This window comes from Chiloscyllium plagiosum, unplaced genomic scaffold, assembly GCF_037043375.1.
Source record: "Chiloscyllium plagiosum isolate Xiang-an unplaced genomic scaffold, Cpla_swu_hap1 HiC_scaffold_9, whole genome shotgun sequence".
Classification (NCBI taxonomy): domain Eukaryota; kingdom Metazoa; phylum Chordata; class Chondrichthyes; order Orectolobiformes; family Hemiscylliidae; genus Chiloscyllium; species Chiloscyllium plagiosum.
In genome coordinates, this window is record NW_028270147.1 from 124,095,464 (window position 1) to 124,122,182 (window position 26,719).

Below are 26,719 nucleotides of genomic sequence, written 5' to 3' on the forward strand. Positions count from 1 at the left end.
TAGCTTTGCTGCTCCTCTCCCTTGTAAAACTGCTGTCTTTTGTGTACATCTGTCAATGTTTTTTGTAAACTGTTTTGTAATTTGTTTAATAAAATAAAAAAAAAAAGGGGTGTGTTGCATGTCTGAAGACCTCTTCGTGGGTCTGCTCCTGGGCCTGGCCAAACTGGCCATAAACAAGTCCAGGCAGCGGACCGTGGAGGGGGTCATTAGGGCCGACTGCCTGCCCCTCTTCCGCGGTTACGTTAGAGCCCGGGTGTCCTTGGAGAAGGAGCACGCGGTGTCGACCAACACCCTGGAGTTGTTCAGGGAGAGGTGGGTGCCGCAGGGAGTGGAGTGCATCATTTCTCCCTCCAACTCTATTTTGATTTAGTCCCTACCCTCCCCTTCACTGTTTTTGATCACACAGCACTGCCCTTTGATGTGAAGGGCAGTGTTTGTCACTGGCCACCCGGGTGTTTTCCTATCTTCCTGGTGGTGGAATTTGAATAAAGATTCGTGCACTTTTGTCTTTCACTGTGTCTCACACCTGCACACACACACACACCATGGGTGCTGGGAATAAAATAAGCACTACCGCACTTAGGTGGTAGTGTGGGGGTTAAAAAGGAAAAAAAAGAAAAAATAAATAAATAAAAGAGAAAAAATAAATAAAATAAACAGGAGTGTATTTTGTCTCAAAAAAAAAGGGGTGTGTTGCATGTCTGAAGACCTCTTCGTGGGTCTGCTCCTGGGCCTGGCCAAACTGGCCATAAACAAGTCCAGGCAGCGGACGGTGGAGGGGATCGTTAGGGCCGACTGCCTGCCCCTCTTCCGCGGTTACGTTAGGGCCCGGGTGTCCTTGGAGAAGGAGCACGCGGTGTCCACCAACACCCTGAGTTGTTCAGGGAGAGGTGGGTGCCGCAGGGAGTGGAGTGCATCATTTCTCCCTCCAACTCTATTTTGATTTAGTCCCTACCCTCCCCTTCACTGTTTTGATCATACAACATTGCCCTTCTGTGAAGGGCACTGCTTGTCACTGGCCACACGGGTGTTTTCCTATCTTCCTGGTGGTGGAAATTGAATAAAGATTCATGCACTTTGTGTCTTTCACTGTGTCTCACACCTGCACACACACACACCATGGGTGCTGGGGAAAAACATAAGCACTACCGCAGTTAGGCAGTAGTGTGGGAAAAAGAAGAAAAAGAAAAGGGGAGTATTGCAGGTCTGAAGGCCTCCTCGTGGGTCTGCTCCTGGGCCTGGCCAAACTGGCCATAAACAGGTCCAGGCGGCGGACCATGGAGGGGGTCGTTAGGGCCGACTGCCTGCTCCTCTTCCGCGGTTAAGTTAGAGCCCGGGTGTCCTTGGAGAAGGAGCACGCGGTGTCCACCAACACCCTGGAGTTGTTCAGGGAGAGGTGGGCGCCGCAGGGAGTGGAGTGCATCATTTCTCCCTCCAACTCTATTTTGATTTAATCCCTGCCCTCCCCTTCACTGTTTGATCATACAACATTGCCCTTCTGTGAAGGGCACTGCTTGTCACTGGCCACCCGGGTGTTTTCCTATCTTCCTGGTGGTGGAAATTGAATAAAGATTCGTGCACTTTGTGTCTTTCACTGTGTCTCACACCTGCACACACACACCATGGGTGCTCAAAAAAAGAAAAAAAAAGGGGAGCATCAGAAGGACTGATACTCTGGTATCTGACTCTGAATAACAACCTGCCAACCAACGCCCTCCTTCTGTCACCCTCAATCTCCCCATGCTTACTCTTGATGCCTCTTTGATACAGCCTGTGCTGCCTTTGGGAGAGGTTGGCCTTCCCTCCATTCCTGATGAAGAGCTTATGCCCAAACCATTGATTATCCTGCTCCTCAGATGCTGCCTGACCTGCTGTGGTTTCCCAGCAACACACTCTTGACTCTGATCTCCACCATCTGCAGTCTTCACTTTCTCCTTCCCTCCAGCACCCAGGAAAGTGGAGCATAGTCCCACTCACTCATTACAGACAGAGATGACTGGTGGTGTGTTTAACCTGAGGGTCACCACAGCTGAGGCAGGGGGAGTGAAGGTGGCACCTTCATGGTGGTAGCACCCTTCATTAATCCACTGCAATCCCTCTTGGAGCTGCAAGAATTCAACCTCACTCACTGCTCCCTTCCCTGTAAGGTAATATTGATGTATCTCGTTTAGAGCTAATTGACCATTGAAATACGACTATGGCTAGTCAGCATTGGCTGAGCAGACAGCCACTACTGCAATGATCCCAGCTCCAGAAAGTCCCCTTGTAATTGGGGTGCACTGCCTCTGAAATCCCTCCCTTACTGAGAATACACTCTCAGTATTCATCTTTCTCAACTGCCAGCTCAATTTCACTGCAAATGCTGTGAACAATGATCCTGCCCCACGAGCTGCCTGATGAAGGAGCAGTGCTCCCAAAGCTTGTACTTCCAAAGAAACCTGTTGGACTATAACCTGGCCTTGTGTGATTTTTAACTTTGGCCACCTCAATGAGCTGCCATCTCAGACTGAATTGTTTTTCTTCCGAGATTTGACAACATTAAAGCCTAATCTTCAATCCCCATCACAAAGCCCATTCTCTATCCATCACTCAGAGACAAATACCTCAGGGACACCGACAGGCAGCACAGAGTAACACACTCCCACTCATTGAGATACAAAGTTAAAAATCACACAACACCAGGTTATCGTCTCACAGGTTTAATTGGAAGCACACTAGCTTTCGGAGCGCCGCTCCTTCATCAAGGGAGTGTCCTCCACAACCACCTGATGATAGAGTGACTATAACCAGGTGTTGTGTGATTTTTAACTTTGTACACCCCAGTCCAACACCGGCATCTCCAAATCATTGCATTGCCGACAGCCAGTGCAGAATAACACACACACACACAGACACCTACAGGCAACACTGAGTAACACTCACACTCAGAGAGTCAGGCAACATTGAGTAACACACACACTCAGAGAGTCAGGCAGCACTGAGTAACACACACACTCCATGCTGCCTGTAGGTGTCTCTCTGAATAACATACCCACACTCAGAGTGACACCTACAGGCAGCATTATGTGATACACCTGCACTCAGAGGGACACGCAGCCTGCAGTGTCAGTGATTGACCGAAGATCACTTCAGGTACAACACAGCATGCAGCAAAGAGTGCAGAGTGCAATCCCAGCACCTGAGCCTGGACCACAGAGTGAAGAGGGAATGCCTAAGATTGTAATTATTGAGTCATAACAGCTTTCTGTTTCTCGGTAAAAACAAGGACTGCAGATGCTGGAAAACAGAGGCTAGATTGGAATAGTGCTGGAAAAGCACAGCAGGTCAGGCAGCATCCGAGGAGCAGGAAAATCAACGTTTCGGGCAAAAGCCCTTCATCAGGAATAGAGGCAGGGTGCCTGCAGAGTGGAGAGATAAATGAGAGGGGTTTGGGGAGAAAGTAGCATAGAGTACAATAGGTGAATAGGGTGAGGATGGAGGTGAGAGGTCAGAGAGGAGGGTGGAGGAAGGTAGCAAAGAGTACAATAGGTGAATGGAGGTGGGGATGGAGGTGATAGGTCAGAGAGGATGGTGGAGTGGATAGGTGGAAAGGAAGATAAGCAGGTAGGACAGGTCATGAGGATGGTGCTGAGCTGGAAGGTTGGAGCTGGGGTGAGGTGGGGGAAGGGGAAATGAGGAAACTGATGAAATCCACATTGGTGCCATGGGATTGAAGTGTTCCGAGGCGGAAGATGAGGCGTTCTTCCTCCAGGCATCGAGTGGTGTGGGAGCGGTGGTGAAGGAGACCTAGGACCTGCATGTCCTGCGCGGAGTGGGAGGGGGAGTTGAAATGTTGGGCCACAGGGCAGTGGGGATGATTGGTGTGGTTGTCCCAGAGATTGGTGTGGTTGTCCCGCTCTGCAAGAGGAGACCGCATCGGGTGCAATAAATGATATTGGTGGTTGTGCTGGTAAAGATTTGATGGATGTGGAAGGCTCTTTTGAGGCCTTAGATGGAGGTAAGGGAGGAGGTGTGGGCAGAGGTTTTGCAATTCCTGTGGTGGCAGGGGAGGGTGCCAGGAAGGGAGGGTGGGTTGTTGGGGGGCGTGGACCTGACCAGGTAGTCACGGAGGGAACGGTCTTTGCGGAAAGGAGGAATGGGTGGGGAGGGAAACATATCGAGTGGTGTGGGAGCGGTGGTGAAGGAGACCTAGGACCTGCATGTCCTGCGCGGAGTGGGAGGGGGCGGCACGGTGGCACGGTGGTTAGCACTGCTGCCTCACAGCGCTAGAGACCCGGGTTCACTTCCCGCCTCAGGCGACTGACTGTGTGGAGTTTGCACGTTCTCCCCGTGTCTGCGTGGGTTTCCTCCGGGTGCTCCGGTTTCCTCCCACAGTCCAAAGATGTGCAGGTCAGGTGAATTGGCCATGCTAAATTGCCCGTAGTGTTAGGTATGGATGAGTTGCGCTTCGGCGGGGCAGTGTGGACTTGTTGGGCCGAAGGGCCTGTTTCCACACTGTAAGTAATCTAATCTAATCTAATATCCCTGGTGGTGGAGTCCGTTTGGAAGTGGCTGAAATGTCATCAGATGTTGTGGTTTATGCGAAGGTTGGTAGGGTGGAAGGTGAGCACCAGAGAGGTTCTGTCCTTGTTACGGTTGGAGGGGTGGGGTTTGAGAGCAGAGGGGTGGGATGTGGACGAGATGCGTTGGAGTACATCTTTGAACACATGGAAGGGAAATTGCGGTCTCTAAAGAAGGAGGCCATCTGGTGTGTTCTGTGGTGGAACTGGTCCTTCTGGGAGCAAATATGGTGGAGGCGGAGGAATTGGGAATACAGGATGGCATTTTTGCAAGAGGTAGGTTGGGAAGAGGTGGAATCCTCGGTGTCGGTGGGTTTGTAAAAAATGTCAGTGTCAAGTTGGTCATCATTAATGGAGATGGAGAGGTCCAGGAAGGGGAGGGAGGTGTCAGAGATGGTTCAGGTTGTCATTAATGGAGATCTGTTTGGAATCTTGTAACCTCCAATGATTCCAGACCAAAGGGATCGTTTGAAAGTGATTGATGATTGGCTGTCAGTACCTCTACAACGGATATGTCATTGATTGACAGGTCAAGTAGCCAATTATGACAATGCCATGCTGAAATGCAGCCAATCAGCTGAATGGAGTGGTCAATCTCCAAAGCAAACAGAGACAGAGACTGAATCTTCTTCATCTTTATTCCCTTTTCCAGATTGACATGGACAGAAAACAGACTGCAATTAACAGCCCAGACAGAGGAAGCTACACAAATTCACAGCCACATTAGAGCTTGAGAAAAACACTTGTGGAGGTTTTCTCAATAACATAAGAATCCTGTCCCTTCAAACAGTGATAAAACCTTAAATTAGAACTGGCGGCTGAGCAGGAAGGAGATCTGGTTCACTGAAGCAGAGACTTCTGAGGTTCACATTGTTTTGTACAGCGGACAGTCTTCAGCAACTTCGAGAGGTTTTACTTGACATCATAAGTCATCACTGCCCCAATCAAACACTCCCAGGACAGGGTCAGCATGAGGTTTGATACAGAGTAAAGCTTCTTTTTGATGATTTCAATGTGCCTGCCTTAACCCTTGAACTTCAGATGTGTCTTCGAGCCAATCCCAAGAAGGAAGAGAGTTGAAATTCAATGCTGACAATGACCTTTGTCCTGCCAGCTCAGCCCTGTTCTATTTAAAGTTGTGTCTCCTCTGTGGACTGTCTTGAACACTCTACACACATTCTGATCTCCTGATGCTCTTGCTGAGGGGAGAGGGGAGGGTCACATGGGTGAGGGCACAGGAGAAGCGAGCGTTGGACTCCCAGTCAGACCCAGAGAGGGTCAGCAGGCTGCTGACACTGTAGGTGCTGTCTGAAGCTCGCAGGTAGTTGCTGGTCTGAACCCCGTCCGAAATGACTGCACCGTCCTTCTTCCACTGCACCTCCAGCTCATCGGGATAGAAGTGATTGGCAAGGCACACCAGGGTGGCAGTGCCCTTGGCATTGACCTGCTCCGGGGAGGGGGGCAGCAGGGTCAGCTTGGGCTGAGAGTTCTCACGGCCTGAAAGACAAGCAAAACAATTTTAGTCCCTGCTATTTGAAGGGATTTTAATTCTCTGAACATATACTGGCAAAACAATCCATTTGAACATTTGTAGCCAATACCTAACAAACCCCATAAATAAACAGGCATTGTTTAAATTGCTTCTTGGGATGTGAGTGTCACTGGCAGGATCAACATTTATTGCCCATCCCTAATCACCCAGAGGGCAGTTTCGAGTCAACCACATTGCTGTGGGTCTGGGGTCATATGGTAAGGATGGCAGTTTCCTTCCCTAAAGGACATCAGGGAATCAGATGGCTTTTTCCTGACAATCAACAATTGTTTCATGGTCATCATTAGACACTTAATTGCAGATTTTTTTTATTGAATTCACATTCCACCATCTGCTGTGGCAGGATTCTAACCCTGGTCCCCAGAACATTAATCTGGATCTCTGGATGAACAGCTCAGCAATAGTACCATTAAATCATCACGTCCTTTATCTTATTTTTAGTTGAGAGTGAAAGCAAGAAGTTTGTTTCTGAACAGGGTGATTAGGAAAAGCACAACTGAAAGACTCCCAGTTCATCCCAAAAAAGATTAGTTCCTTGAAAGTGGAGTTGCCGGTAAGTAGAGGGGTGTCAAAGCCATTTGGCATGCTTTCCTTTATTGGGCAATGCATTGAGTATTGGAGTTAGGAGCTGTTGCACCTGTACAGGACATTAGTTTGGCCCCTTTTGGAATACTGTGTGGAATTCTGGCCTCCCTGCTGTAGGAAAAATGCTGGGAACCTTAAAATGGTTCAGAAAAGATTTCCAAGGATGTTGCTAAGTTGGAGGGTTGGAGCGATCGGGAGAGGCTGAATAGGCTGAGGCTATTTTCCCTGGATCGCTGGAGGCTGAAGGATGACTATATCGAGGTTTCTAACATCATGGGGGCATTGATCAAGTGAAACAAGAAGATATTTTGGTCAGAGTGAAGGAGTCCAGAACGAGAGGGCATGGGTGGAAAGTATCAGGAGAACGATTTAAATGGGAACTAAGGCAAAATGTATTCCTACTGAGAGTGGTACATTTTTGGAATGAGCTGCCAGAGGAAGTGGTGGAGGCTGGTATGATAACATTTAAAAGGCATTTGGATGGGTATATGAATAGGAAGGGTTTAGAAGGATATGGGCTAAATGCTGACAAATGGGACTAGATTAATTTAGGTTATCTGGTTGGATAAGTTGGACAGAAGGGTCTGTTTCTGTGGTGTATATCTCTCTGACTCTATGACTCTATGTCTCTGTGGTTGGCATGGATAAGTCAGATCGAAGAGTCTGTTTCTGTGCTGTACATCTCCATGACGCTAATTGTGTTTCAATCAAGCCCTCACTACCTCAGGCTCTCCCAAAGACATTTACATTTTGTTTGAAAACCAGTCAATTTTGCAATTTCAGGAATTGGGCAGACAATTTCTACACAGCAAGATCCCACTGGAAGCAATGAGATCAAAGAGCATTCTTCATGATTTTGGTTCAAGGATAAATATCGTCCTGAACTCAACCCAAAGAGAAAATAATTTGGTTCAGTTGGATGGAAAATGAGAAAATGGAGGGTAAAGAAGAAGGTAGGATTACTGGTTAGTAATGGGATTGATTGTGACCAGAAAATAAAAGGAATGGACAGAATTTTTGAATATCAAAGGGATCATAAAAGTGCAGGGAAAATCAATAATAGATCAAACGTAAAGACTTTGTGTCTAAATGCACGAAGTAATCCCGAGTAAGGTAGAAAAATGATGTCACAAATCAAGGTAAATTGAGTTTCCAAGGAATTTAAACTTGTTAAAGTGGAGGAGGGCTCAGGAGAGATTATTCAAGATTCTAGAAGATGTAAAAGGACAGAGAGTGTGGAAAGGATCAGGTATCGAACATAAAGCACAGCAGATAAGGGGACAATGATGGGAAGGAGGGCAGTCAATGCAGGGCTGAGGGAGTTGTACTTTAATGCACACAGTATACACAGTGAGCTTGTAGTGCAGATTGAAACTGGCAGGTACAATGTTGTGGGTATCACAGAGACATGGCTGTAAGGGGATCCGGGCTGGGAACTAAATATCCAAGGATACATGTCCTATCAAAAGGACAGGCAGATGGGCAGAGGGGCAAGAGTTGCCTTGTTCGTAAGAAATGCCTTTAAATCAATAGCAAGAAGTGATACAGTCAGAAGGTGTAGAATCTGTGGGGGTAGAGTTGAGGAACCCAAGAAATAAAGAATCTGATGCAAGTTATGTTCAGGTCTCCAAGCAGTAACCAGGGTGTGGGGAAGGAAATCAATCAGGAGACAGAAAAGGGTAAAAACAATGACTGCAGATGCTGGAAACCAGATTCTCGATTAGAGTGGTGCTGGATTGGCGCAGCAGTTCAGGTAGCATCCGACGAGCAGTAAAATCAACGTTTTGGGCAAAAGCCCTTCATCAGGAATAGAGGCAGACAGCCTGAAGGGTGGAGAGAAAAGTGAGAGGAGGGTGGGGGTGGGGAGAAAGTAGCATAGAGTACAATAGTTGAGTACAATAGGGGTGGGAGGGTGGAGTGGATAGGTGGAAAAGAAGATAGGCAGATAGGACAAGTTATGGAGACAGTGCTGAGCTGGAAGTTTGGAACTGGAGACAGAAAAGCCAAATACAAAATGTTATGGCAGACTTCAATGGATAGGTGGACTGGGTAGCGCATCTCAACAAAAGGATTTCATGGAATGTCTATGAGATGGTTTTTGAAACAGCTTGTGGTTGATCATTTGGAACAGGCAGTTTTGGATTCAGTGATGTGTAATGAGGTAAACTTGATTAGTGAGCTGAAGATGAAAGTATCCCTCTGGAGAAGTGACCATAATATGTTAGAATTCCCGCTGTAGTTTGAGAGGGAGAAGGTGCAATCAGATGGAACAGTATTTCAATTGAGTAAAGGTAAGTACAAAGACATGAGGAAGGAGTTGACCAGAGTTGATTGGAAGGGGAGCCGAGCAGGTAAGATGGTGGGACAGCAAACAGCAGAGTTTCTGGGGGTAATTCAGGAATCAGAGTAGGAATTCCTCCTGAAAAAGAAGAAACAGACTAAGGGGAGAACAAGGCAACCATGGCTGATGAGGGAGGTCAAGGACAGCATAAAAGCAAAAGGAAAAGGTATACAATGTGGTGGAAAATAGTGGGAAGCCAGAGGATTAGGAAGTCTTTAAAAACCTGTAGAGGATAACTAAAAAAAAAATTCAGGGTACAGAAGGTGAAATGTGGGGGAAAGCGAACAAGTAATATAAAAGAAGATTGCAAGAGTTTCATCAGATATATAAAAATGAAGAGGGAGGCAGAAATAGACATTGGAAAAAGAATAATAGGAAATGAAGAAAAAGCCGAGGAATTGAATCCATACATTACATCAGTCTGCACAATGGAAAACACCAGCAGTGTCCCAGTACTTCAAGACTGTCAGGGGGCAGAGGGGAGTGTAGTGGCCATCACTAAGGAGGAGATACTGGGGAAGCTGAAAGGTCTTAATGTGGATAACTCACCCAGACTGGATGAACTACACCAGTATGTTCTGAAGGAGATCACTGAGGAGATTATGGGGACATTAGTGATGATCTTTCAGGAATCAATGGAGTCAGGGTGTGGAGGTATTTTCTAAATAAGGAAAGCCTTTGGAGATCTAAAGCACAAACCTCATTCAGGTTTCTCTTAAGGTTAACAGGCAGGTCCAGTTTGTGTTTGGGAAGGCAAATGAAATGTTAGCATTCGTTTCAATATGGCTAGAATACAAGGACAGAGATGTACTGCTGAGGCTGTATAAGGCTCTAGTCAGACTGAATTTGGAATATTGTGAGCAGATTTGGGACCCATATTCTAAGAAACAATGTGCTGGCATTGAAGGGGTTTACAAAAATGATCCTGGGGATGAAGGGCTTGTCATATAGGGTGTGTTTGAGGACTCTGGGTCTGTACTCAATGGCATTTAGAAGGATGAGGAGGGATCTTATTGAAATTTGCAGAATACTGATAGGCCTGGATAGAATCGATGGGGACAAGATGTTTCCAAAAACAGGAGAGACTAGGTAACCAAGGCACAGCCTCAGAATGAAGGGCCGACCCTTTAAATTAGATTAGATTAGATTACAGTGTGGAAACAGGCCCAACAAGTCCACACCGACCAACCGAAGCGCAACCCACCCATACCCCTGACCTAACACTATGGGCAATTTAGCATGGCCAATTCACCTAACCTGCACATCTTTGGACTGTTGGAGGAAACCGGAGCACCCGGAGGAAACCCACACAGACACGGGGAGAATGTGCAAACTCCACACAGTCAGTCGCCTGAGGCGGGAATTGAACCCGGGTCTCCGGCGCTGTGAGGCAACAGTGCTAACCACTGTGCCACCGTACCGCCCACACGGCACGGTGAGATGAGATGAGGAGGAATTTCTTCAGCCAGAGGATGGGGAATCTGTGGAACTCATTGTTACAGAGGGCAGTGGAGGCCAAGTCACTGAGTGTATTTAAGACAGAGATAGATAGGTTCATGATTGTTAAGGGGATGGAAAGTTCCTGTGGAATAGGCAGGAGCATGGGGGTGAGAAGCATATCTGCCAAGATCAAATAGCAGAGCAGATTCAATGGGCTGAATGGCTGATTTCTGCTCCTGTTTCTTAAAGTCTTCTGGAGAGTTTCCCCAATACCCTGGAACACTGAACCCACTGGACTGTGAGCCCTGCTATAGCTGTTTGTCATCAGAACTCTGCAAAGAGATAATCCAAAAGTGGAAATAGTGTGCATCCATGTGGGAACTTCAGAATGTTTCCCCGTTCCTGGAATACCATGAGTACATGAAGTGTGGTCAGTGACAGCAGTTGGAGCTCTGGGTTTCGGAGCTTGAGCAGCAGCTGGTGTCAGTGCAGAGCGTCCATGAGGCTGAGAGCTCCATGGAGAGCACGTTTCTAGATGTGGTCACTCTGCAGCTTCAGAGTATGCAGGGAGAGAGGGAATGGGGGAGCAGCAGACAGTCCAATAGGACCAGGCAGCTAGTACAGAAATCCCCTGAGTGCATCCCACTCTACAACCAAGATTCAGTTCATAATCCTGATGAGAATGATGGTTCATCTGGGGAGTGCAGCCAGAGGCAAGTCCATGGCACCACGGGAGGCTCAGCTGTAAGGGGGGGGCACAAGGAAGACTGGAAGAGCGATAGTGAGAGGAGATTCGAGAGTGAGGGCAGTCGATAGGTGTTTCTGCAGCTGCAGATGGGAATCCAGGATGGTGTGTTGTCTCCCTGGTGCCATAGTCAAGGATGTAACTGACCGTCTGCAGAGCACCCTAAGGGGAGACGAGGAACAGGCAGCATTCATGGTCCACATCGGTCCTAGTGACAAATGGAGAAAAGTGGTCTTGCAGTCAGAAGTTCGGGAGCTTGGGAGGGAATTAGCAGCAGGAACTCAAAATAGGAGTCACCGGATCATTCCCAGTGTCCCATGCAGGAGGTGAACACAGGTGACTGTGGGACTGGAAAGAGAATCCATGAGGGAGGGCTTTAGATTCTTGTGAGGTGGTTTATGAGCGTTGTTAGAGAGAGTTTAAACTAACTTGGCAGGGCTGTGGGAGCCAGGAGGGAATATCAGAGAGGAACACCAAGGTCCACAGAATCCTCAGTGCAGTCAATAAGTCACCACCCAGTGGGAAGGATGTGGAGGAATGTAAATGCAAGGAATTTACAAAGACCTGCAAATGTGATAGAGTTGTTATAAATGGGGGAGGGGGCTCTTTAGTTTCTGAATATTGTTTGGGGTAGCAGCAGTGTAATGGGCAGAGAGGTGCCAGAGTTGCGAGAGTGTATTCAGGTGAATTTTCAGGAGGCATCAGTGGCTCAGTGGTGGCTCAGGGGGGCAGCATGGTGGCTCAGTGGTTAGCACTGCAGCCTCACAGTACCAGGGTCCCAGGTTTGATTCCAGCCTTGGATGACTGTCTGTGTGGAGTTTGCACATTCTCCCTGTGTCTGCGTGAGTTTCCTCCGGGTGCTCTGGTTTCCTCCCACAGTTCAAAGATGTGCAGATTAGGTGAATTGGCTGTGCTAAATTGCCCACAGTGTTAGATGCATTACTGAGAGGGAAATTGGTCTGGATGGGTTACTCTTCGGAGGATTGGTGTGGACTTGTTGGGCCGAAGGGCCTGTTTCCACACTGTAGAGAATCTAATCTAATCATTGGCTGTGAAAAGGGCTAATTATACAATGGAATCTTGATCAACTGGGCCAGTGGGCTGAGGAATGGCAGATGGAGTTTAATTCAGATAAATGTGAGTGCTGTATTTTGGTAAGACACAAGAGATGGGTGAGATCCCAAACAAATATTTCAGGTCAGTAATTATTGGGGAGAAAGCTAGGGAATTTGGAAAAATAGTGATGTCTTGAAAAGAGATCACACACAAATGAGGAGACGCAAAAGATCTTAAAACACATAAAGGTAGGGAAAACTAGGGAAGAGATTGCTGGGCCCCTTGCTGAGATATGTGTATCACTGACAACTGTGGGTAAGGTGCTGGAGAACCAGAGAGGTTGGCTAATGTTATGCCATTCTTTGAGAAAGACTGTAAGGAAAAGCCAGGGAATTGTAGACCAGTGAGCCTGATGTCAGTGCTGGGTAAGATGTTGGAGTGGATTCTGTGGGATAGGATTTACATTCTTTGGATAATCAATGTGGTTTTATGTATAGGAATTCATGTCTCCTGAATTTGATTGAGGAGGTGACAAAAGAAGATTGATGAAGACAGAACAGTAAACATTGTCTATATGGACTTTAGTAAAGTGTTTGACAAGGTTCCACATGATAGACTGGTTAGTAAGATTAGACCACATGGGAACCAGAGGGAGTGAGCCATTGGGGTAAAAAAATTGGATTGAAGATACGAGACAGAGAGTGATGTTTAAAAGGTTGCTTTTCAGACTGGAGATCTGTGAATAGCTGTGTGCCACAAGCATTGGTGCTGGGTTCACTGCTTTTGTCATTTAAAGAAATGATTTGGATGTGAATATAAGAGTTACAGTAAGTTTGTAGATGACATCAAAATTGGCGGGACAGTGGATAGTGAAGAAATTCATCTCAGGGTACAGTAGGACCTTGATCAGATGGGGCAATGGGCAGAGGTGTGGCAAATGGAGTTCAGTTTAGTAAATGTGAGGTGTTGCATTTTGGAAAGACAAACTAGGGCAGGAGTTATACAGTTAATGGGAGGGCCCTGTGATGTGTTGCTGAACACAGAGACCTTGGGGTGAAGATGCAGGTGCATTATTCCTTGAAAGTGGGGTCACAGGGAGACAGGTTGATGGAGAAGGTGTTGGGTACACTTGCCTTTATTGGTCACTGCATTGAGTACAGGAGTTGGGACATCATGGTGCAGCTGGAAAGGAGATTGGTGAGGCCACTTTGGGAATAATGTGAACAATTCTGATCACGCTGCGATAAGAAGGATGCTGTTAAACTTAAAAAGCTGCAGAAAAGATTTACACGGACATGGCCAGGAATTGGAGGGTTTGAGCGACAGGGAAAGGCTGAAGAAACTGGGACTATTTTTCTTGCAGCATCTAAGGCCGAGGGGTGACCTTATAAATGTTTATAAAATCATGAGGGGCATGGACAGGGTGTATATCCAAGGTCTTTTCCTTGGGAAAGGGATTCCAAAACAAGAGGGTATAAGCTTAAGGTGAGAGGGAAAAGATTCAAAAGGGACCTGAGGGGTTACTTGTCACACAGAGGGTGGTATGTGTATGGATCGAGCTGCCTGAGAAAGTGTTGGAGGCGGATACAATTACAGCAGTTAAAACACATTGGGATGGGTACATAGCTAGGAAGGTTTTCGAGGGATGTAAGTTAAATGCTGGTTAATAGGATGAGGTCAGTTTAGGATATCTGGTTATCATGGACAAGTTGGACTGAAAGGTATGTTTCCACGTTGTATGACTCCATGACGATGAGGGGCTGGAAAAGCTGAGACTTTTTACTCTGACGCGTAAGAGTCTGAGGAGTGACTTATAAACCTTATAGAGGTTTATAAGACCATGAGGGTCATAGATAATGTGAATAATTCAGAAAGGAGGTGACATTTTGTAGAAATGGCAAAAAATATTTCCAAAGATTATTCCAGGGATGAGGAACATCAGTTATACAGATTGATTGGAGAATTTGGGACTGTCTTCTTTGGAGAAGGCTGAGAGATTTATTTGAGGAATTAAAAGCAGGAGGGGCCTGGATACAGTAAATAGGGAGAAAATGTTCCCAATTGAGAAAGGATTGAGACCGAGAGACCACAGATTGAAAGTAATTGGGAAAACTAACAAAAGTGAGATGAGGAACAACATGTTCAGCCAGCGAGTGGTTAAGGTGTGGAATGCACTGCCTGAGAGTGTGGTGGAGGCAGCTTCAATTGAAACATTCCGAAGGGAATGAGACTATTATTTGAAAAGGAACAATGTGCAGGGTGACAGGGAGAAGGCAGGAGAATGACACTCAGTGAATTGCTCATTCAGAGAGCCAGTACAGACAGGATGGGTAGAATGGCTTCCGTGTGCGCTGTAACAATTCTGTGATTTTGTGATTGAGCAGAGTTAAAGCTGGGGGAGGTGGGACCTCGCTGTCTCACTGTGCTGCTGCTGCTGCTGCTGAGGTCAGTGAGATCAGAGACTGGGACAGGGAGCCAGAGCTCACATCAAACTCTGCCCGTGTCTGTCACACTGAGACTGGCAGAAGGCTACTCACTGATTTCACTCCATGCTGCAGGAATGGGACCACAGGCTGCAAATGGACAGAGCTCCTCCACACGGTGAGTAAAACTTACTGACTTAGATCTTGTTTTTTAAAGGGAGCAATGGAAGTAAAGAAATACAGCTGGACACCCTGTTAGACACTGTGCTCCTCAATCAACCATTTCATTCACTGCAGCTTCCCACTAACACCTTCAACAATTCGGCATTTGTGTTTTAAAAAGTTGCTTCAGTACTGACAGGGTTAATAACGGAGGATGGAGGTTTACTTACTCAGTCTGAGCTTGGTTCCTTTACCGAACGTGTACCACAGTGAAAGCTCTCAGTGCAGAGGCTGTACAAAAATCTCTGCTCTCTGCTTCCCCCCATCACTCTCAATCTCTCCCTGTCTCAGTCTCTCGTTCACTCTCACCCTCTTTCTGGCCCTCTCTTTCTCTCCCTCATTCATGTGTCTTTCTGTCTCTGTCTCTCTGTGTCCAGCTGGGCTTGGGAGTTTTGTGAAATTTATTTTTCGATGTTAAATCTTGCAGCTGCTCTTCAAGCGTGGCCATGAGGGCTAAAAGGGAAACTTGAAGCCTTCAGTGAGCAGTGGACACCACAGGGACTGGAGTGTGTAGTGGACAGTGACAATCCCAGTATGGAGTAATTTGTTCAGTTTCATTTGCATCTAGCTGTGGATGTGCCAGTTCAGATGGTGGGACTGTGTGTCCATTATTATACATTTATATAACTGGGAATGTGTCAGTACAGGAGGTGGTGCTGTGTGTGTTGAGGTTTTTGTATGGCTCTGTATCACTGTGTAGAGGGGGGCTGCTATACTTGTTGTTCTGACAGTAATAGTCAGCGACATCCTCATTCTGAACGTTGCTGATTGTCAGGGTAAAACTGGTCCCGGATTGAGTGCCAGTGAATCGATTGGAGACTCCTGTGAATCGAGTTGTTGCATAATAGATCAGGAGAGAGGGTTTCTGACCTTCTCGCTGCTGGTACCAACTGAGGTAGTAGCTAATGTCTCCACTGGCCGAACAGGTGATGGTTGTGGTCTGGCCCAGTCCCACTGACAGCACCGGGGGAGACTGGGTCATGATGATGTCCCCACTGATACCTGAGGGGTCAGAGAGAAACACAGTGAAGTCAGAACTGTCACAGAAAGAGCCTGTCAAATGAGAGATTGTTGGAGACACTGAGCATTCCTCTGGTTTCAGCATTTTCCCTTCAATCACAAATCAGTGGAATTGGAGTGAAATGGAGAGCAGCTAAAGATTCAAGGTGGAAGGAGAGAGATTTGTACCTGCGACACAGAATGCCAGGGGCCAGATCAGCTGGATGTGTGAAATCATGGTGTGTGCTCCTGTCCCTGTGCCTGGTTCCTGATAAACTCTCCCTTCACTGGGCTCTGCTTTATAAAGCTGCAGCCTGTGAGAGTCTGACTGGGTGTTCCTCAGTATGTAAATGGCATCAGGCAGAGAGAGCCACGTCAGCCCCTCACACTTCCTCTTCTCTCTCTCTTGTCCTTCCTTTTTATACTTCCTTTCTCCCTTTTCCCTTTTTTCTCTTTCTCACCTTTCTCTTGTATATATTCCTGTTCTTCGTTGACTTTCTCCCTCTTTTTCTATTTCCGTCTCCGACTCTGTCCTCTCCCAATTACATAACCACTTTTATCTTTCCCTTTGTCCATGTATGTTTGACACTTCGTTTATCTCCATTTCATTCTGTGTTTGTTGGTCTCTCTCTCTCTTTCTTATCATTAATTCTTCTTCACATATCTTTCCAACTAATTCCTCACTCATTCTCTCCTTATACCCTCAATCTCAAATTGCCTCACTCTCTCTTTTTCTGTCTCCCTCCCTCCAGTCACTCTCTAACTGATCTCAATAACAGGCGTTATTCCAGGACATTGGAACAGTGAGACCTGGGGCAGCAATTAAATGCCTCGCCCTCTCTCACTCAATCTCACAATGTACACTTTCTCTCTCTCTCTCTCTCTCTCTCTCTCTCTCTTTCTCTCTTTCTCTCTCTCTGTCTTCTGTCTCTCTCTTAACCAGAAGCACAATGACATGAACAGCATTTAACAAGTCTGTACTGGGCATCAATGATCTCACAACACCAATCCCATCTTGGCATTGGGGGAGAGGATCAGCCATGATCATATTGAATGACAGAGCAGCCTCACAGGGCCAATCCCTAACCCTAATCCTAACCCTACTGCTGCTCCCTGTTTCTATCTTTTTATGTCTGTGTAATCTCCAATCTCTGCCGCTGGATATTGATCCCTATACTCATGGAAAACGTTGCCTTCCTTTCCACCCTATCTCTGCCCCTCATAATCTTATAGCCCTTTAGCAGGTTCCCTCTTAACCTTCACTGCTCCAAGAGAAACAATCCCAGCCTTTCCAATCCTTCCTCATAGCTCAGACCCTCCAGGCCAGGCAGCATCCTGGGAAATCTCTGCACCCTCTTGAGTACAGTCATATCCTTCTCATAATGTGGTGACCAGAACATATCTGTCTGTCTCTCTTTCACTAGATTCCCTTTACTCCTAGTCTCACACCTGCTCTGCATCTTTCTCTCTCTCTCTTTCTCTCTCTGTCCCCTCTCTCTCAGTCACACTGTCTCATACTCTATCTCACTCTATCTCTATTCTTCAACTCCACCATCTCTACCTCTCTCTCTCTCTCCCCCTTTTACTCATCTTACACTGCCTCAGACTCTTTATCCCGCTCTCTCTCACTTTCACACCGTGTCCTTCTATGTCTCTCTCGCCAACAGTCTCTCTCTCTCCCTCTCACTCACTCCCTCTCCCTCTCTCTGCCTTTCCAACAATGTCCCAAGTGGTAAAAGTTAAATACAGGGTAAATCTGCTCCAGCTCTATCCCACTACTGGATGTTAACCCTTGACACCAACAGTATGTCTACTCCTGGAGTAAAGCCCCATTTCCCACATTGACCAGGATTTGGCCTCTCTCAGGAAGACGGTCAGTTTCTTGTCAAATGAAGGGCAATTCTGTGCTGTTGACCTATTCTTACTGGGGACTGGTTTGGACACAAACCTCATTCCATGAAGGCCCAGCAGAGAGAGGATATCCTCAGGCCATCAGTGTGAGCTGGAGGGACAGGACAGGCTCTGACCCATTGACCCATCCGTCCATTCACAACATATTCCAATCCTTTCCCCTCACCTTCCCCTTCCATGTTCAAGCTCCAGTTTTACTGGGATGAGGATTGGACCATCACACAGTTACAACAGAAAGGAAATGATCCCCACACTCACCACGTTATCCATGTCCCACTGGACTGTCCAATGGAGACCAGTAAGCATGGAATCCATTCTCACTGAACTCTCCAGTAGAGACCATTAAACAGGTGCCTCTTTGCCACTGGAGCCTCCAATGGAGACCGTAAAGATGGGTCTATTTCCCACTGAATACTCCAGCGGAGATTAGTTAACATGGAGCTTATTCCTGTTGGGTCTCCAATAGAAACCAGGAAAGAAAGGCCTCCATTTCTTTGACCTCTCCAGTACAGACCAGTAAATATGGACCAGCTTCAAACTGGACCCTCCAATACAGACCAGTAAACATGTGACTCTTTGTGACTGAATCCTCCAATACAGATCAGTAAACAAGGATCTCATTGCCTTAGCAAGATTGAACTTCGGAATGAGGAGCAGGAATAGGTAATTCAACCCCTCAAGCTCGTTTCCTATTTAACATGATCATGGCTGATCTTAACCTCCTCTCCACTTTCCAGACTGCTCCCTATTGCCCTCTATCCTGCTTTTCATCAGAAAGATATCTGTTTCTTTCCTGAATCTGTTGATTGATTCTGCCTCCATTGTGCTTAAGGAAGGGGGTGGGGGGGGGAGTGGGGAGCGGGGTAGGAGGGGTTGGTGGTGGTGCGCACTGACTTCCAACCCTCTGAGAGAAGTAGTTGGAATGGAACAGATTCCATACAGTATCGAACCAGGCCATTCAGCCCAACAAGTCCACACCGACCCTTCAAAAAGCATTTCACCCAGAGCCATTCCTGAACTCATTCCCTGTAACCCTACATTTCCCATGACTAATGAATCTAACCAACACTTTCCTGGACACTATGGGTAAATTAGCATGGCCAATCCTTCTAATGCATACATCATTAGACTGTGGGAGGAAATCGGAGCACACAGATGAAACCCACAAGTAAAACCCATGCAGACAGGGGGAGAATGTGCAAACTCCATACAGTTGCCCGAGGGTGGAATCGAACCTGGGTCCCTGGCACTGTGAGGCAGCAGTGCTCACCACTGCACGACTGTGCCACCTGTAGTTTCTCCTCATCTCAGTTTTAAACATACCTCCTCTCACTCTATATCTATGACCTATTGTTTGAGACTGGCCCACAAGAGAGAACATCTGTTCCATGTCCGGCCTATCAATCCCCTTTAGCATCTTATATACTTCACTCAGATGCCCCCTTCATGCGACTGAATTCCAGTGAGTACAAGCCCTAGCTATTCAACCATTCCTCATATGACAGCCCTTTCATCCCGGGAATCAGTCTGGTGAACATCCTCTGAACTACATCCAGTACCATCATATCTTTCATCAAGTAAGGAGACCAAAACTGGACACAATGCTTCAGATGTGGTCTCACCAATGCCTCACAGAATTGTAACAATATTTCTTTATTTCTGTAATCCAGTCCTTTTATAATAAATACCAAGATTCCAATTGCTGCAAGAAATACCAACATTCCAATTCCATGGGACTCAATTGGAACCTCCAACAGAGATCAGTAAACATGGGCCTCCATCCCACTGGAATGTCCAATGAACAGCAATAAGCATGGACCTCTTTCCCACTGGACCCTCCAGTATTGGAGCTTCAAACCCCACATCCTCTCCATCACATAGGTCTCTTATTTCAAACTCCACAACATTGTTTGCCTCTGCACTACATCATCCCCTTGACCACAGAAACTCTTATTCCTGCTCATCCCACCTCCAAACTCCATGATTCCGATGTCCTTTCTCAGCTTACTCCATCTGTGCTCCATAAATTCCAAATTGTCTGAAATGGAATGGCCCCTTCCCTGCCTCACACCAAGGACGAGATGGACAGATTTGATATTAGTAATGAGTTGCAAGGTTACGGAAAGTGGGTGTGGTCAGAATTGGTCAAATTGATGACGGCTCCTGCAGTTGAATATCCTGCTGGCAGGCTCCAGCCTTTTACACACAGACTGGAGAAGTGTGTATGGTAGGCATATATTGTAAAGTTCCATAGAATTAAACCTCAGCATCAAATGTCCCTCAGGAGGGGAGAGAGGATGTTCAGGGTCCTGAGCTCCATTTCCCAGCCCAGGCAGTTTGACTCCCAATGAATGAATGAGATGCCAACTTGGAGCCCAGATTAGGGGCAGTCTCTGCTGTGGACCAAAGTCGACAAGAGGCAACTGGAGATTGAGCTGAAAAGGAAAGATTTGCTGGGTAATGGGGAGAGAGAGGGCAGTAGGACTAATTGGATCACTCACAGACACCATGGGCTGAATGGCCTCCTCCTGTGCTAGGGGGAGCAGATTTAGGACTAAATAGAGAAGGAACTTCTTCACCCAGAAGGTTGTGAATGTATGGAATTCCCTGTCCAGCGAAGTCGTTGAGGTTTCCTCAGTAAATGTTTTTAAAGCTAAGACATGTAAATTTTTGAACAGTAAACAAATCAAGGGTTTTGGTGAAAAGGTGGGTAGGGGGAGCTGAGGCCATGAAAAGATCAGCCATGATCTGACAGAATGGCAGAGCAGCCCAAGAGGCCATATAGCCTGCTCCTGCTCCTGGTTTTAATGTTCTTATGTGCTGTCAGATTCCAGGGAGTGCAGCCGGTTCACAGTTTTCTCCCATCTCAGTAACAAACATCCAGCTGCTCTGAGCTCCTTCTTTCACTTCCTCTCTTGGTGAAGTTTCAACCTTGCGCTCTGACAGTCTTTGCAGTTATTTTTTACACTGGGGCTTTCTGCTGTGGTCAGAATCTCTAATAATAAGTGTTCATTCAGTGACAATCACAGCAGCTAAGAGCAGTCAGGACTGAGGAGCCAGGCTCACTGGGAAACACATTGGGAAGATCAAATCCATCTTCTTCAGATCCCGGTACAACCTCCATCCCTCTCCCTGAGCACTGTCTACTGCTCAACCAGACTCTTGACAAAAACAAAATACCTCAGCAGGTCTGGCAGCATTTGGGGAAAGAAATCAGAGTTAACCTTTCAGGTCGAGTGACCCTTCTTCAGAACAGTTCTGAAGAAGGTTCACTTGTCCCAAAATGTTAACTCGACTTTCTCTCCACAGATGGTGCCAGACCTGCCGAGCTTTTCCAGCAATTTCTGTTTTTTTTTACTCATTTGCAGCATCTGCAGCTTTTTCAGCTTTTATTTAGTATCAGACTCCTTACAATCTTGGCCTCATCTTTGAGGCTGATCTAAGCCCCAAATCCTCCACATCACAGAGATCACTCACTGAAAATCCCAGCCTTTGCTTTGGGACTCCAAACATGATCATTCTAATGTTGTCCTGGGCCACATCACGGCCACTGCCCTCTGTAAACTTCAGCTCACCCCAAACTCTGCTGCCCGTATCCAAACTCAAAAAAAAAAACCATCCCCATCCCCCACCGTCCTCACTGAGTGGCATTGGCAACCCCTCCAACAACACCTCGATTTTCAAATTCTCGTCCTTGTTCTGAAGTCCCTCCTTGTCCATCCACCCTCCCCATCTCTGTAACCTTCTCCTAGCTGCCTCACTCAGTGTGGTCAGCAAACTTGGATATATGGCTCTCTATTCCTTCATCCAAGTCATTGAGAAATATTGTGAAATGCTAAAGTCCCAGGACGGATCCCTGGGCACTCCACTATTCACCTCTTGCTCATTGGAGGACACACACATTATTGTCTCACTCTGTCTCCTATCTCCAAACTAATTCCTAACCCAAGGCAAATGTTTTTCTCGAATTCAATATGTTTCCACGTTGATGAACAGTCTCTCAAACAGTGAAACTCGGAGCAGGAGTAGGCCATTCTGCCCTTCGAGCCTGTTCTGCCATTCAATATGATCATGGCTGATCATCAACTCAGTTGTCTGTTCCTGCTTCCTCCCCATAACCTTTGATCCCTTTCATTCTAAGAACTGTATCGTGCCCTTTCTAGAAAAGATTCAGTGGTTTGAGCTGAACTGCTTTCAGTGACAGAAACTTTTACAGGCTTCCTGTAGAATGAAAACATTTCTCTCCATCTCAGCCCTAAATGTCCTTTTCCATATCCTTAAACTGTAATCCTTGATTCTGGACTCCCTCCTCATCAGGAACGTCCTGCCTTGTCCTGTTAGGATTTTAGAGTTTTCAGTGTGACTCCCCTCAATCTTCTAACCTTCAGTGAATATAATCCTAACTGATCCAATTTCTCATCAGATCTAAGTGCTGTCATCCCAGGAATCAGCCTGGTAAACCTTCACTGCCCTCCCTCCACAGCCAGAACATCCTTCCTCAGATAAGTAGACCAAAACTGCACACAATACAATCATAAAATCGCACAGTACAGAAGAGGCCCTTCGATCCATTGTACCTGTACCATCCGAACTACAGTAAACCTGCATTCAACCAACTTTCCAACACAAGGCCCATAGCTTTAAATGTTATGATATTTCAAGGGTTAATCCTCAACTACCAGCCCAGACAATGCAAACCAGACCCCCACCACCCTCTGGGTGAAAACCTCCTCTTCAAATCCCCTCGGAAGCTCCTGTCTTTCACAGTGAATGTGTGCCAACTCCGAAGAATAGGGACACCTGCTTTCTATTCATTCTGTCCATTCCCCTCATACCCGTTTACACCTCTATCAGATCCTCTCAACCTTCTCTGCTTCAAAGAAAACAACCCGAGTTTATCCAGACTCTCTTCATCGCTGAAATGCTTCATTCCAAGCAACATCCTGGTTAATATCCACTGCACCCCCTCCAGTACAATCCCATCCTTCTGATCACGTGGTGACCAGAACTGCACACAGTACTGCAGCTGTAGTCTAACCAAAGTTCTGCACAGCTCCAACATATCTTCCTTGGTCTTCTAATCTATACCTGAAATGATAAAGGCAAGTGTCCCATATGACTTCATAAATACCTTATTCACCTGTTACATCGTCAAAAGATCATCACCTCACATGTATCAGGGGTAAGTTCCATCTGACTCTGATCTGCCCATCTGACCAATCCAGTTAGATCCTCATGTAACCTAAGACCTTCTTCCTCACTGTCAACCATCTGCCAAACCTTGTGTCATCTACAAACTCAGTCACCATCCACTCACCCCATCCCTCACCTCTCACATTCTCATCTTCATTGTTTCAATATATCCTGAACAATAAGGGACCCAGCACTGATCCCTGTGGTATCCCACTGCACACTGGGCCCAGTCACACAAACAACTTTTTGCCTCCACCTTCTGTCTCCTGTCACTGAACCAGTTTTGGTTTGAATATTCCAGGTGTGGACTCACAAGGCCCCATACAATTACAGCAAGACATCCCTGATCCTGCACTCAAATCCTCTCACGTGAAAGGTAACATATCATTTACATTCTTCACTGCCTGCTGCACGCTGACTTTCAGTGACTGGTATACACAGACACAGGCATCTCTGCATCTTCTTCACAGCTTCCCCTCCCACCTAGCTTTGTGTCATCGGCAAACTTGGAGATATTACTCTTAACTTCCCTAATCTAAACCATGAACAAATATGTGAATAGCTGCGTCCAGGCCTGTGGTACCCTTTCAGAAAAAAGGTCTGTTTTTTCTTACTCTTTGTTTCCAGCCTGCCAACCAGTTCTCTATCCATGTCAGTACACTGCCCCCAGTCCCATTAGTCTTACTTTTATACGCTAATTTCTACTGTGGGACTTAATAAAAGCCTTCTGAATGTTCCAGATAAACCACATCCGTTGGCTCCCCCTTGTCAAATCCGCTCATTACACCCTCGAACAATTCCAGTCAATTCGTTAAGCATGATTTCCCTTTCACAAACGATGCTGACTCTGCCTAATCCTGTCACTGTCTTCCATGTGCTCAGTGATTAAATCTTTCACAACGGACTTGAGTATTTTTCCCAATACCAATGTCAGGCTGATTGGTCCAGGTTGCCCACTTTTCTCTCTCCCTCCCATTTTAAATAGTGATGCTACATTCGCAACGCTCCAGTCACTGGGAACAGTTCCAGAATTGATAGAATCTTGAACACCAATGTTCCCAAAATTTTTGGGCAATTCCTGAAGTAATCTGAAATGTAGATTTTTGGTCCTTGTGGATTTATCAAAATTTAATCCCATAAATTTTCCAAAACCATTTCCCGAATAAAGCTAATTTTCTTCAGTTCTGCCCTCAGTCTCTACCCTGTCGTCCCAAAATGTTTCAAATGTATTTGAGTTTTCCTTTGTGTACAAAGATCCAGAATGCAGCAAAGGCAGAAATTTCCTTGGCTCTTGTCAGCGGTACTTCTCAATATACTTTCATCAAATCAATTTTCGATAGGAATGACGCACTACCCACCATTTCAATGCAATCTTCTGACCTGGGAATAGGATACAAATCCATCTTTGTGACTACATTCACTTTCCTATAGTGTACACAGAATCGAATTGAAACATCTGGCTGAGTCACCAAACAAGAGAACTCCAATTACTCTTAACAGTTCAATCAGGGTACCCTCTCTTGTTTGTGATCAGTAATCTGCTGATTTTTAGATGGTTTAAATCATCCCCAGATCCCTAGTTCCGCAAACGGGCCTATTTAAAAGTGTGAAATTAAGAAGGCAATAGACAGGTGTTTCAGGGCAAAAGAATCTCTGTGTTTATTCAGAACAGGCCTGTGTCTGGAAGCTCTTGTTCAGATCGCGTTTGGTTGGTGTTCCTGCTCTCAGGTGTCCTTTGTTGCGATGATGCTCTTGGTTTGGTTCCTGGATGCAGCTTCTCTGTTCAGCCTCTGTGGTTCTTGGTTCTGAAGCTGCTTGTTGGTCGTGTGTGTTAGTAGGCCGAGGTTGTAAAAGTTCGTTTCAGTCAAGAGAATGTGTTCTGGTTGGTGTCCCTTTCAGAGTTGAGGTGTGAACTGGAATTCCAGGCAGAACAATAGTTCCAGGCAGCTATTTTAAAAAAAAATCCAGGGTTTTAGATGATACTGACTTTTGCTCAATCCTACACAAGAGAACTCCAATTACTCTGACAGTTCAATCAATTGATTCACCAACAAGCATTGAGCTTCATTTGTTACTTTGGCTTGCTTCTCTGGTTTTAATCAAAATGGATTTTGTTTTATTGGGTCTGAATAACCTACATCCACATCATGTTCGATTAATCTGGGACACCTAAGTGTATCTTTTAAAGACCATGTATCAGTGCAGAGTTAGGCCATTCAGCCCATCACGTCTGCTCTGCCATTCGATCATAATTGATTTGTTTGTCAACCCCATTCTCCTGCCTTTTCTCCATTACCCTTGATCCCTTTACCAATCAAGAATCCATCTATCTCTGTCTTAAATACACTCAATGACTTGGCCTCCACAGCATTCTGCGGCAATGATTAATCCACAGATTAACCACTCTCTGGATGAAAAAACTTCTCCTCATCTCAGTTCCAAAGGATGGTCCCTTCACTCTGAGGCTGTGCCCTCACTCTCTCTGCCAAGTGGAAACATCTTCTCCATGTCTACTCTATCCAGGCCTCTCAGTATACTGTATGTTTCACTGAGATTCCCCCTCATCCTTCCAAATTCCATCGAGTACAGACCGAAGATAGGCCCCAACCACTCCTCACACAAACTTCTTTGTATTCTCTGAGCAATCTCCCTCTGTCCCTCCATTGATCTTCCTCCAGATGCAAAAATACAGTGTCTGAATTCTCTAATATCTCTGAATTTGTTCACCTCATAGGAGGAAGTTCACTTTGGAAATTGTCCAATTGTCTTTGGATCTCATGATTTTTCTCATCCCCTCATCCATTATACTCACTACTTGACACACCTATACACGACTGAATGGTTCCTCAAAAACTGGGAGAGGAATTAAGGATGCTGGTTCAATCACATGTTGAGGTTTACCTATAACTTGACAAGTTTTTAAAAAAATTTATTCATTTTGTGTAATGTGAGCATCACTGGCTGGCCAGCATTTGTTGCTTATCCCCAGTTGCCCAAGGCCAGCATTTATTGCTCATCCCTAATTCAACTCTTTTGTCCATGTTTGAACCAATCTGTAATGAAGCCAGGAGCTGAGTGACCCTGGTGGAACCCAAACTGGGCATCACTGAGCAGGCTATTGCTGAGCAGGTGCTGATTGATAGCACTGTTGATGACACATTCCATCACTTTCCCGATTATCGAGAGGAGACTGATGGGGCGGTAACTGGCTGGCTTGGATTTGTCCTGCTTTTTATGTACAGGACATAGTTGGGCAATTTTCCACATTGTTGGGCAGATGCCAGTGTTTATAGCTTTCCTGGAACAGCTTGGCGAGGGAAGTGGCAAGTTCTGGAGTACAAGTCTTCAGTGCTATTACCAAAATGTTGTCAGGGCCCATAGCCTTTGCAGTACCCAGGGCCTCCACCCATTTTTTGATAACACGTGGACTGAATCGAATTGACTGAAGACAGTTTTCTTTAATGCTGAGGACCACTGGAGGAGGCCAAGATGGATCACCCACTCAGAACTTCTGGCTGAGGATTTCTGCAAAAGCTTCAGCCTTATCTTTTGCCCTGATGTGTTGGACTCTTCCATCATTGAGGATGGGGGTTTTTGTGGAGCCCTCTCATCCAGTGATATGTTTAATCGTCTACCAGTACTCATGACTGGATGTGACAGGACTGCAGAGCTTAGACCTGATCCATTGGTTGT

At 46.2% G+C, this 26,719-nt stretch overlaps 2 gene segments (V, D, J or C); one reads left to right on the forward strand and one right to left on the reverse strand.

Moving 5' to 3' along the window:
• LOC122554662 (Ig kappa chain V-V region MOPC 149-like) overlaps nt 1-26,719 on the forward strand; it is a 226,982-nt gene that overhangs the window by 160,164 nt on the left and 40,099 nt on the right.
• On the reverse strand, nt 5,179-16,175 carry LOC148149310 (Ig kappa chain V region Mem5-like). The segment is given in 4 exon segments: nt 5,179-6,056; nt 15,094-15,127; nt 15,627-15,925; nt 16,112-16,175. Coding segments are annotated over 4 exon segments (711 nt in total).